The sequence below is a fragment of the Ahaetulla prasina genome, chromosome 2 (assembly GCF_028640845.1).
Source record: "Ahaetulla prasina isolate Xishuangbanna chromosome 2, ASM2864084v1, whole genome shotgun sequence".
Taxonomy (NCBI): domain Eukaryota; kingdom Metazoa; phylum Chordata; class Lepidosauria; order Squamata; family Colubridae; genus Ahaetulla; species Ahaetulla prasina.
The window spans coordinates 195,920,894-195,933,042 of record NC_080540.1 but is presented as its reverse complement, the minus strand read 5'-3'; the positions used below and the strand labels follow the sequence as shown (position 1 = coordinate 195,933,042).

General features: G+C 39.3%; 1 protein-coding gene across 3 annotated transcripts in view; it reads right to left on the bottom strand.

Annotated features, from left to right (window-relative positions):
- Positions 1-12,149, bottom strand: part of SPMAP2L (sperm microtubule associated protein 2 like) — a 76,048-nt gene that overhangs the window by 45,520 nt on the left and 18,379 nt on the right. For all 3 annotated transcript variants that reach the window (XM_058174247.1, XM_058174245.1, XM_058174246.1), the window contains one exon: positions 7,960-8,080. In XM_058174247.1, the coding sequence (XP_058030230.1) occupies positions 7,960-8,080 (121 nt within the window). The remainder of the gene's footprint in view (positions 1-7,959; positions 8,081-12,149) is intronic.

The window sequence follows — 12,149 nt, the reverse complement described above, 5'->3', positions numbered from 1 at the left end:
TTCGGAGAACGGGTAGTAAAAATTCTGACTGGCCTCATCCCCATCTATTTTCTGCCTCCCAAGTCCCAGCTGATTGGGAGGAAATGGGGATTTTGCAGTAACCTTCCCCTGGATTGGGGAGGGAATGGAGATTTTACAGTATCGTTTCCTTGGAGTGAGGTTAGAATGGAGATTTTACAGTATCCTTCCTCTGCCACGCCCACCAAGCCATGCCACGCCCACCAAGCCACACGCACAGAACCGGTAGTAAAAAATGTTGAAACCCACCACTGTGCATATCCTCAAGAGGAAGGGAGAGGCATTTTCCCCAGCGTTAGCAATAGGTCAAAGTTGGTAGGCCTATGAGCAATAGCTTCTTTCTTCAATGCCATGGATGGGAATAAAAAGAGCTGCCTTTGCCACTAAAGACCAAATCTGATTCTAAGCTCATGCCTCGACATCCTAATTTTTATACTCCGAAGTCCATGCCATTGGTATTACAAAACCCATGTTGTGTGGCTTTCACGCCCTTGGTGCATCAGATATTGCCAACTCCCAACACAACAGAAAATGGTTCTTCTCAGCTCCCTTTTTCTCATTATGTCCTTTCTTTCCCAAGAAAAAGCAAAAGGCCCAGAAATGTGCTTTCCTGTCATTTCTGACACCCAGTTCAAAGAAACCATCCGTCCAGAGCAGGGGTCTCCAACCTTGGCAACTTTAAGCCTGGCGGACTTCAACTCCCAGAATTCCCCAGCCAGCAAAGCTGGCTGGGGGATTCTGGGAGTTGAAGTCCGCCAGGCTTAAAGTTGCCAAGGTTGGAGACCCCTGATCCAGAGCATCTTTCTTGCCACACCTCCAGGACAAAGCAGCAAATGTGTATGTCTGTGTGGTGGGAGTGTGGGATGGGGAAATTTAAGTGGTTGGAGGCTCCTTTGTGGGAAATACAGGTGCAAGGAAAGGCAGTAGGGAGCACAAAGGATTCCTTAGATTTTTCTCCTCTCCAGCAAGTGCGGAAATTTAATGGAGAAAAAGAAGACAATAATTTTGGGGAACTCCATCCTCATATCTTCTATAAGGTCACTCTTCCTACCAGAGTCTTACAAGAAAAAAAATGTTGGTTGACCGGAAGGTTCTGGTCTCTCTGGTAACCCAAGCAGAACTTGCCATGAACAGGGGTGATCTTGTAGCTGGCTAAATGGGGTTGTATTTTGCTGACATCCCTGAAGATCCTCCTTCTTCCTTGCAAACCAGAATAACGGCATAGGAAGTTTTATTGAATTTTCCACAAGGTAAAAAAAAAATTGACCACTAGATCATGCTGATCCAGCTTTGATCCTGGCACTGAAATGGAAACTTAGTTGTGAGGACAGCCTCACAACAAATGGTTAGCAGGTTGTCTCATACTGGGGCAAAAAGGGAGGGTGTTCTGTCTCCCCTCACCTCCGTCCGAGCGATGGCTTAATTAGCCGGCACTATCAGTTCTGGCAGCAAACTAGCGAGTGTCTGCCAGGTGACTCTGTTATCACCCTTGATGCCGATGAGTCACCCAGGAACGAACAGTACTTCAGCTCTAGTTAAGCAGTTGATTTGCCTGCTACGAAGAGGCATAGCAGCCCTCGCTGGTTTTATATCCTGTGAGGTGTGGCTCCATGACTCAGCACTTCCTAGGCCTGCCCCACTCCTGCTTCTGTTGTTCCCGCCTCTCCTGCCTACGAAACCTAGGGTCCAGCCAGGCCTGATTGCCATCAGCCAGATCTGGAGGTGTGGACTGAGGGGGGAAAGAGTCAGGGGACAGAGGCCTCGTTATCTCCTCCATCTGGCCTGCCTCTGGCTCCTGGAGCTGAGCCAGGGAAGCCGGTGCTCCCGAGGTAAGTCCTGATGGCCCTTCCCCTTCACTTTCCAAGTCACTTTCTGGCAGGGGGCCTGGCTCGGGGGGGCGCAGACACAACAGAGGGTGTGATCTCAGCATGCTTGCAACAGAAAGGATGGAAGTTTGATAATCCATTGATTTTTTTTTTAACATGAGTGTTCATAAATAAAAATCCATCTCTAGCTAAAGCAATATCAAGCAAGTTGCAATAAACATTACCTAATAGTCCAACTGACAGGATGCTAGTCATTATATTACAGAATAGGCAATGAGTCAGTGAACAAAAAGTTTTATGAACATTCTGTGCAAGACAGGTCATATAATTTTGTCTGACGCTGAAGCATTACTGGTGAGCAATCAGCTGAAAACAGACTTAAAAAGGAAGCTCCATATAACATTCAACACAACAACACGTCATTGTGAGTGTTAATGCAGTAAAGGGGAAGGAATACACAATTTTGAAACATAAAGGCGGTGAGGTAGATGGGAAGGGCAAAGTTTCAAGAATGCAATTCTCTTTTCATACACCAGCTCAAATTTGGAAACAGAAACATTAGCAGCAAGAAAAAGAGATGAGGCTGGGCACAGAAATTATCAGCACAGCTTGTAAGCTTCTTCATATTTAACGATCAATTGAAACAATGTTCTATAAAACTTCAGTTGGCTTAATAAATATGCTGATTATGGATTTTCCTTTCTTTTTTTTATGGCTACTATTTTGTGTATGTGTGGGTGTGTGGAAAAATTGTTAGTGTTCACGGGTACAATAAATTCACTAGGGAGGAAAGAAGAAGATATTCTTGATCAAGGCAAATTCTTGATCAAGGCAAATCAATAGATGCAATCTACATAGACTTCTGCAAAGCTTTTGACTCAGTAGTACACGATAAACTTCTCCTAAAACTAACATCCTATGGCATCTCAGGACCCCTTCACAAATGGATATCCGCTTTTCTGTCTAACAGACAACAAGTGGTCAAAATTGGCAATGCTTTATCAAATCCTGTTCCTGTCAAGAGTGGTGTTCTTCAAGGCAGCGTCCTTGGACCAACACTCTTTATACTATACATTAATGATCTTTGTGACCATATCTCAAGTAATTGTGTTCTCTTTGCTGACGATGTCAAACTATTTAACACCACAGACAATACTTCTATCATTCAAAATGACCTTGATCATCTAACTGCTTGGTCTAAAATTGGCAGCTCAAATTTCAACCAGCAAATGCTCAGTCTTACATATAGGAAAAAAGAACCCAAACACTAAGTACATACTAGATGGACATTACCTTACCCCCATCCCGTTAAAGACCTTGGAGTTTTCATGTCAAATGATCTAAGTGCCAAAGCCCACTGCAACTACATAGCAAAAAAGCTCTAAGAGTTGTAAACCTAATCTTGTAGCTTCTTTTCCAAAAACACTACACTACTAACCAGAGCATACAAAACATTTGCTAGACCAATTCTAGAATACAGCTCGCCTGTTTGGAACCCTCATCACATCTCTTACATCAATACAATTGAACGTGTCCAGAAATATTTTACGAGAAGAGTTCTCCATTCCTCTGAAAACAACAAAATACCTTATCCCACCAGACTTGAAATCCTAGGCTTAGAAAACTTGGAACTCCGTCGCCTTCGACAAGACCTAAGTTTAACTCACAGAATCATCTATTGTAATGTCCTTCCTGTTAAAGACTACTTCAGCTTTAATTGCAATAATACTAGAGCAACTAATAGATTTAAACTTAATGTCAACCGCTTTAATCTAGATTGCAGAAAATATGACTTCTGTAACAGAATCATCAGTGCTTGGAATACTTTACCTGACTCTGTGGTCTCTTCCCATAATCCTAAAAGCTTTAACCAAAAACTTTCTACTATTGACCTCACCCCATTCCTAAGAGGACCATAAGGGGCGTGCATAAGCACACAAACGTGCCTACCGTTCCTGTCCTATTGTTTTTCTTTTCTTCTTCCTATATATATATATGCTTATACCTCCTAATATTTACTCATATATGTGTTTATATGCTATATAATCTTTTTGTATGATACCTACATATATTGTTGTGACAAAATAAATAAATAAATAAATAAATAAATAAAATAAATAAATAAATACAGCAGGTCAACAGATCAAACCTTTTGTGAATGGAAATCAGGAAACAAAAAATGTGGCAGATGCTATCTACCTCACTGTTTTCTATTTTTTTCCCCCTTCCTTTCTTCCCTCCCTCTGCATTTCTATATTAGAGATGGATTTGGCGATGTTTCTTACTTTTGAATCATCTACACCAGTGGTAGTCAACCTGGTCCCTACCGCCCACTAGTGGGCGTTCCAGCTTTCATGGTGGGCGGTAGGGGTTTTGTCTGATACTGAAGCACTTTCCTTTTTTTTAATTTAATTGACTTTTAAAAAAGTTTTCATAGCATTATTTAAAAACATTTTCATTAGGTTTTCATAAAATTCCCCGTGACAATTTCAATTTCTGAAAATATACTATTTGTATCGCCCGTGCATAAGTTTAGTTCACGTTACGTAAGTGAAACTAAATGGCGCTATAGTGCGACCGCAAACAAAAGAGCCTCATCCCAGAATAGCTCGCGCATCTCTCTCCACACCACCCAGCTGTAATAGACAAGCAGAGCTGGTAGCCGGCGCCCCCCCCAAACCCAATCCATGATATGCGAGAGGCATGCGCAGACAATACACGGCGCATTACTGTGAAACCGGTGGGCAGTTAGAAAATTTTACTACTAACAGAGATACAAAAGTGGGCGGTAGGTATAAAAAGGTTGACTACCCCCCGATCTACAGAGTAGAGAATACCATGGTTAAGAATGTGCTGTTTCTATTTTCTTGGAACAATTTTTCAAACGTCCAAATACTGAAAGAATAAGCTGCTCTTAGACACTTATAAAGAATTGAAGCATTAATATTTTAAACTAGATTTTCTGCCTATGCTGGTAAAATCTAATGTAATTCATAATCACATTATAATACACAGAAGAAAAAGTTACACAGGAAGTCCACAACTGAATATTGGATATATTCATACATCTACTGCATTTTGAATAATCTCTGTTGTATACACAGACAAATCCTAGCAACATAAATGGTAGCTTCCATGTATTGCTTTGAAAGGATATGTGCTTCATCTCTTCTTCCTCCCAAGATCTATATAAAAGTGATATGAATAGACCACGTTTTTTTTAAAAAAGCAACAACACGATGTTGCAATAGCAACTCCTTTAATAAGCTCTATACGGGTACTTTTTGAGTTACAACCGCAATTCAATCCAAAATTTCCATTTCTAAGCAAGACAGTTGTTAAGTGCATTTTGCTTCCTTTTACGACCTTTCATGCCAGAGTTATTAACTAAATCACTGTAGTTGTTGAGTTAGTAATACAGTTGTTAAGTGAATCGAACTTCCCCATTGGCTTTGAATAGAATAGAATTTTTTATTGGCCAAGTGTGATTGGACACACAAGGAATTTGTCTTGGTGCATAAGCTCTCAGTGTACATAAAAGAAAAGATACATTCATCAAGAATTATAAGGTACAACATTTAATGATAGTCATAGGGTACAAATTAATAATCAGGAAACAATAAATATCAATATAAATCGTAAGGATATAAGCAACAAAGTTACAGTCTTACAGTCGTAAGTGGAAGGAGATGGGTGATGGGAACGATGAGAAGATTAATAGTAGTGCAGATTTAGTAATTGAGTGTTGAGGGAATTATTTGTATAGCAGAGTGATGGCGTTTGGGAAAAAACTGTTCTTATGTCTAGTTATTCTGGTATTTGCTTGTCGGAAAGTTACAAAAGGTGATCATATGACCCTGGGATACTGCAACCATCATAAATACATGCCAGTTGCCAAGCGTTTAAAGTTTGCTAATATGATAACGGGCACACTGCAACTGTCGTAAGTGAGAAAAACAATCATAAGTCACTTTTTCCAGTGCTGTTGAAATTTCAAGCAGTCACTAAACGAATGATTGTAAGTCAAGGACTACTATGTAATTCTTTTTTTCAGCTGTTTTTTCTTACATTTTCCTCTTTCTGACTGCTTCTTTTATCATTTTATTATTTTAATTACTTTTATGAATGTAATTTTCTGACCTGCAATATAATATTCCTGTTGCTGTGGTCAGGAAAAGAAGACACAGAATCTGCCCTAGACTCTTGAAACCAACAGTGGCAGCAAAACAATTGAAAATAATCTCCTCAAAGGCTTCTACCGAGGATCTAATTTCAGAATCTCTGAATTTTGTGAATAGATTTCAAGTGTTATCTCAGCAATGAGATGATACACCAAACTCTACTCTCTCAAGTGAAAATGATTGATTCTTACGGAGTGATGGCTTTTTTTTAAAAAAAGCTTATTATGCATGGTTCACTTTGAAGATTACATTTGTACCTGTGCCCTCCAATACTGTTTCCACTGATGATTTAAATAACATTCTAACTATAAAACACTCTTTAGAACTTAACATTCCCTTATAACTGCCCAGACTGTATTAACTTTTTTGATCAATTAATAATTACTTCTGTAAACATTAATGTTGTGAAGAAAGTATTGATTCCTGACCAGGGCAGGGGTTGAATTGGAAGAACTCCAAGGCCTCTTCCAATTCTATGATTTTATGGTTCTATGATTTAATACTCATAATGGATCCTTCTGACAGAAACAGAAAGCACATTATCTTTCTGATTCTCTGAAAGAAACTTTACTAATTTATAAGCAGGTTGAAAAAGGTAATTATTGTGCTCCTTCATTCCAGATAACAAACCCCCCCCCTGCTCTCACATACTAACATAAATAGGTAGTTCTCTCAGTTTTAATAAAAGCATCAATGCAGGAAGATGGGGTTCTACAGCCTCTGATTATTTTTCTCTAAGCCATCTATTTCATCGATAGTTGCTTGTTGCTGACTTTGTTCATGTTGTCTGGCTGGAAAAAGGATTCGGCAGTTTTTCAGTAATTCAATAATACCATCCATATTCCTAAAAATGAAGATCTTCCTGAATGCTTAGGAATTTTCTGCCTTCAGATATTTATTGATCAAAACATGAGACCTCTCCTAAAAAATATTACATGAACTCTCACACTGCAAAATGTTATGCTTAATTCAGACAACTATCAAGCTTCTTTTATCATCTCTGTTTTTAACTGCAGGAAGATTCACGAAGCAGCCCTTCAGAATAACCACCATTTGATTCTTTTGAAAGTGAACTAATCCTTAAAGCAGATTGGGTAAAGTTGAAAGTCAAAGGTCTGATCCAAAATTAAAGGTCTTGGAAAGTGGTGAATTTGATCAAAGAGAAAGCAAAGACCCTTGTTGCATGAATATCTTTTAATGAAGTCTAAAGTAAATTTAGTCATTCAGTCACTAAATGACTAAATTAAAGAAATGATCAGACCTCAATGGCATTGTCACTTCATTGAGGAAAGATAATCTAGATCTGTGGATGGACAGCAAAAATTCTGTCACTATATAGTACCAAACTACTGTAGTTCTTGACAAAAAAATTACATAAAGTTTGAAATGAATGAAATGTTAATGGAAAGAAACAAGCAACCAAAAAACCCCAAAGAGAAATGCAAGGAAAGTATTAACAGAGGAAGTTCATCCACCAACCCTCCCCAAAAGAAAAAAAAACAAATAAACCATCCACTGCATTGTGGAAGCATAACTGGCATTGAACCCAGCATCTGCTCATCTTTGGGGGAAAAAATTACCTCATTGTTGCTTTGGATGACAGAGATTTGGGATGGCAGAGATTTGGGGAAAAAACCCCTCAATGTCTTCAGAAAAGAAGACACGAAAAAAATCAATTTGGCTAAGCTATACCTGTATGCTGGATCAAGCTGTTTTTCTTAAAGGCACCACAGAAGATGGTACATTCATAAAGATTTGGAACCTGTGGTTCTTGAGCTTCGGACAATTCACATACTTTCTTGAAAAGCAAGTCTCAGATGGTTAGTTTTGCAAACTTAATGAGAGGAGTAACAATTCCTGCAAAATTTAATTCAAGTGCCTCTCATATCTGAAGAAAGCATAGGAGACTCTTGTAGGCTTTATTTCATAATTACCTGTTCTGGAAATTTAAAGTTTGGATGGATACTTCTCGCTTGAGCAAGGGTCAAAATCCGGGTGGAAGCTTTGCAACAAAGTGCCGAGGAGCTGATAGGCCACACAGGGGAAATTCGTGGCCTGTAAATGAACAGAAGGGCAACTGCAATTTTTGTTTCGCAATGGGTCGGACACGACTTCGCAACTAACAACAACAACAAGCCATTGTTGTTGTAAAGAGGTCTCAGATTTGATTTATGTGCTTCTACTATCCATTGTTTCTATAGATGGGGTAAGTATGACTTTCTTTGAAGTGGGATAATCCAACTTTGGTCAGAAAGCTCTTGCTGTCTTTTGCAACCCATGGGCAGTCCATTTCCCAATGGAGAGAACTGCCTCTTCCCTCATCCCGGGACCAAGTTCACTTATCACATGGAAGTTTCAGTAAGTTTCACTCCCAGACTTTTCTATTGGATATACATTAAAACATGGGTAGACTGAGCTGCACTGAGTGAACAGGAATTGTTTTGGGCCGCATATAAAATACATAATGTAGTTCATATATATAAATATTACTAAAAGTCCCATAATGTTAAATGAAATTGTAGGGCCCATTACTATCTGTCAGGGGATTAGACATGCCTACATTAGAACTTATCTTCCTTTACTGTCCCCTTTCACCTACTATAATTCCATACTGGTACGAGCATGACGATTGAGCAAGTCTGCAGAATACAATACTGCCAACATGCCATCTCTACTGGCTGCAAAATTTTCGTATCCAAGATGGGACTAGTCATGGTGGATGAAAGTTTCAAAAAGAAATATGAGAAAAAGCTTGCTTTTTAATACTTAGCAATGTTTAGCATTACTGAATATGTATGATCCAGCCAGTGGTGTATCAGAAACCATACATAATTCTTTTCAATAATTGTTGGAATGGATCTAAATCAAATTTATTTTCACATTTATTCAAATTTATTTTATACACTGTACTAAACCACATCCAAATTGTATATTCAAATTCACAATGTTTTCCAAGATTGTATGTACAAATCTAATCGAATGCCTCTATTAACGTGAACATACTTTCTTCTCTTCAGCATGTAAAATTTTCTTTGTTGGGATTGTTTCTTATTGATCTCATTCTCGAGTATTTCAAATTAAAACATGTGACACATAGATGCTGTAGTTACTTGAGACCACCTTCCAGGTAAGTTAAATTTTGTCTGATAATAATTTACAGTTTTCAGTGATTGAATGTACAGTCAGAAACAATGTCAGAGGCTACAGTTTCCTTCCTGATGTGGCCAAGAACATGTTCGCTTGCATGTTAATTTTTAAGAGATCCGGTTTGCATGAACATGCTTGTGCTATAATGTGGCTAAAAAGTGCCAAAATACCAGGTATCTTTAGTTAGATTTAATTGTCTAATTGTATTTTCACAATACATTTATTTATATTGCATTTCAAAATATCACTATCATTCTAATGCATATCTCTGAAACTCTCGTTCAAACATTCCTTCTCTTCAATTTCATCCCAAATCATCATTTTCTTTCTCTCTCTCAAAATGACTGTACAGGTATGTACAGTCTCAACGTATGACCACAATTGAGCCCAAAATTTATGTTGCTAAGTGAGAAATTTGTTAAGTGAATTTTGCCCAATTTTACAACTTTCCTTGCCACATTTGTTAACTGAATCACTGCAGTTGTTAAATTAGTAACATGGTTGTTAAGTAAATCTGGCTTCCCCAGTGACTTTGCTTGTCAGAAGGTCACACAAGGTGATCACATGTCCCCAGGACATTGCAATTGTCAGTTGTCAGGCATCCAAATATAAATCATGTGACCATGGGGATGCTGCAATACTCATAACTGTGAAAAATGGTCATAAGTCACTTTTTTCAGTGCTGTTGTAACTTTGAACAGTCACTAAATGAACTGTTATAAGTCAAGGACTACCTGTATTTTCATTGCCTTGTTCATCTTCTTGGGTTCTGTTTGACCACATTCTTTGCAATTATCTTTTTTCTCTCTGCATATGTCATACAATTACTTTCTGTAATCCTTATTTTTTACAGCAATCATTCTTTTATATTATCTTCACAGAGGTATGCTGCCTCACATGGATTCATGGGAGCTGACTTTAAATTTGCAAACCAGTTGAGAGTAGAGCTGAGCCACCATGCCTAGAAAACCCATCACCTGAGGAGTCCTCAGTGATCTCTCAGCTTGGTTGTTTTCTTTCAGAGTTTCATTACCCAAACAAGCTAACGTCATCAGTGCAATGCAGTATGAAACTAAGTAACATCATCATTCCTCACCTGTTTCACAGTCAATTATCCAGTGTGGCAGCAGAAATATAGCTGGCAAAGCAGGTGATAAACATTCATTGCTCCTATCTCTTTTTTCCCATTAACTTTCCATTTATTCTATTTGGAAATTAATGTATACCTAAATTCATTTTTATAAAAGGCTTGCATTTTCTTGATGTGCTCTTCACTCTAATTTCTTTCACCATTTTTTCCCTTTCTCCTGCTTTTTTCCCTCAAGATCTACGCTTGTCACTCCCAAATAGTAATCTGTTCTGCTTTTACTAGTTCTGTCAATCTTTCATGATAAATAAGCAAATCGGCAACACTTCTTATCCATTTATTTATCAAATATATCCACAGAATTAGGATTCAACCAGCTTAACCTTTTGCTAAATAGGTTAGCAAAAAATCCCCCCAATCCAAAAAAATCACAATTCACATTCAATTTTGGGGTCCTTTGTAACTTTTTCTCTCTCCTTTAATTTCATTCTCACCTATCCACTCATGTCACCTAATTGATTTTTTTCTCCTCCTGAATCATGTTAATTTAGATTTTCAGAAAAATCATCCTTGGTTCTTCCATGATCACCATCCATCCATAAATCCATTCACAAATAGATAGTAACAATACTGGTAGATACCCTGTTTTCCCCAAAACAAGATCTATCCCGAAAATAAGCCCTAGCATATTTTATGCATGTGGCTAATATAAGCCCTACCCCCAAAATAAGCCCTACTGTGCAGCCACCTGCCCATTCCATCTGGTTGCTTGCACTGCTGCCAACATGAGGTGAGAGGGGGTGGAGCTGTCCCATGCGCCCCACACCGGCTTACCTCAGGGGCCCCACACCGGCTTACCTCAGGGGCCCCACAGCCAGGCCATCCACGCTCCGACAGCTGCCTTGTGGCCGCAGCACTGGCATGTTGCTCGGCCTCCTGCTCCATTGTGGCTGCGAGCAAGCAGAAGTGGGCCAGCGGCCACATGGTGTTCTACTGGACAGGGCTGCCAGAGCCGCCGCCGCAAGGCAAGGCACCATGGGTGGCCTGGCTGCAGGGACCCTGAGGTAAGTCAGTGCAGGACGTATGGGGCACAGGTGGGTTTCAGCAGGTTATGACCAGTTCTGGAGAACTGATAGTGGAAATTTTGAGTAGTTTGGAGAACCAGTAGTAAAAATTCTGACTGGTCCCGCCCCCATCTATTCTCTGCCTCCCAAGTCCCAGCTGATCAGAAGGAAATGAAGATTTTACAGTATCCTTCCCCTGCCACGCCCGCCCAAGCCACTCCCACCAAGCCATGCCATGCCCACAGAACTGGTAGTTAAAAAATTTGAAACCCACCACTGGTATGGGGCAGCTCCATCCCTTGCCCCATGGCAGCAGCATTGGCACACTGCATGGCCTCCTGCAAGCAGAAGAAGTAGGCCTCCCATACATGGGAAAAAAATAAGACATCCCTCCAAAATAAGCCCTGGTGTTTATTTCAGAGCGCAAGACACAGGTAGTAATAGGAAAAACATAACCAAGGCACAACCTTTACAGTTTATTACACGGCTTCTTCCCATTTAGACTTTCCCCAAATGGAAAACTGGCTGTACTCTGCATATTAAGGAAACATATACCTGGAATCATCCACATATTATTTTCAGAAGCAAATTATTAGTATTCTGCATGATTATGCAATTCTGCGAGAAAATGTGGAGATTCTGCAGATATCTAACACCTGATGAAATATTTAACTTAGCTTTATTTATAATCTTGACCAGCTGTCAAAGAATATGCGTACAAATGAAGACAGTACAGAACGTAGCAGCAATAAATATTTGCACAATTAACAGTTTTAAAGAATGCAAAATTCACAAAATCACATTAAACAGATGTCAGATGTAGGGC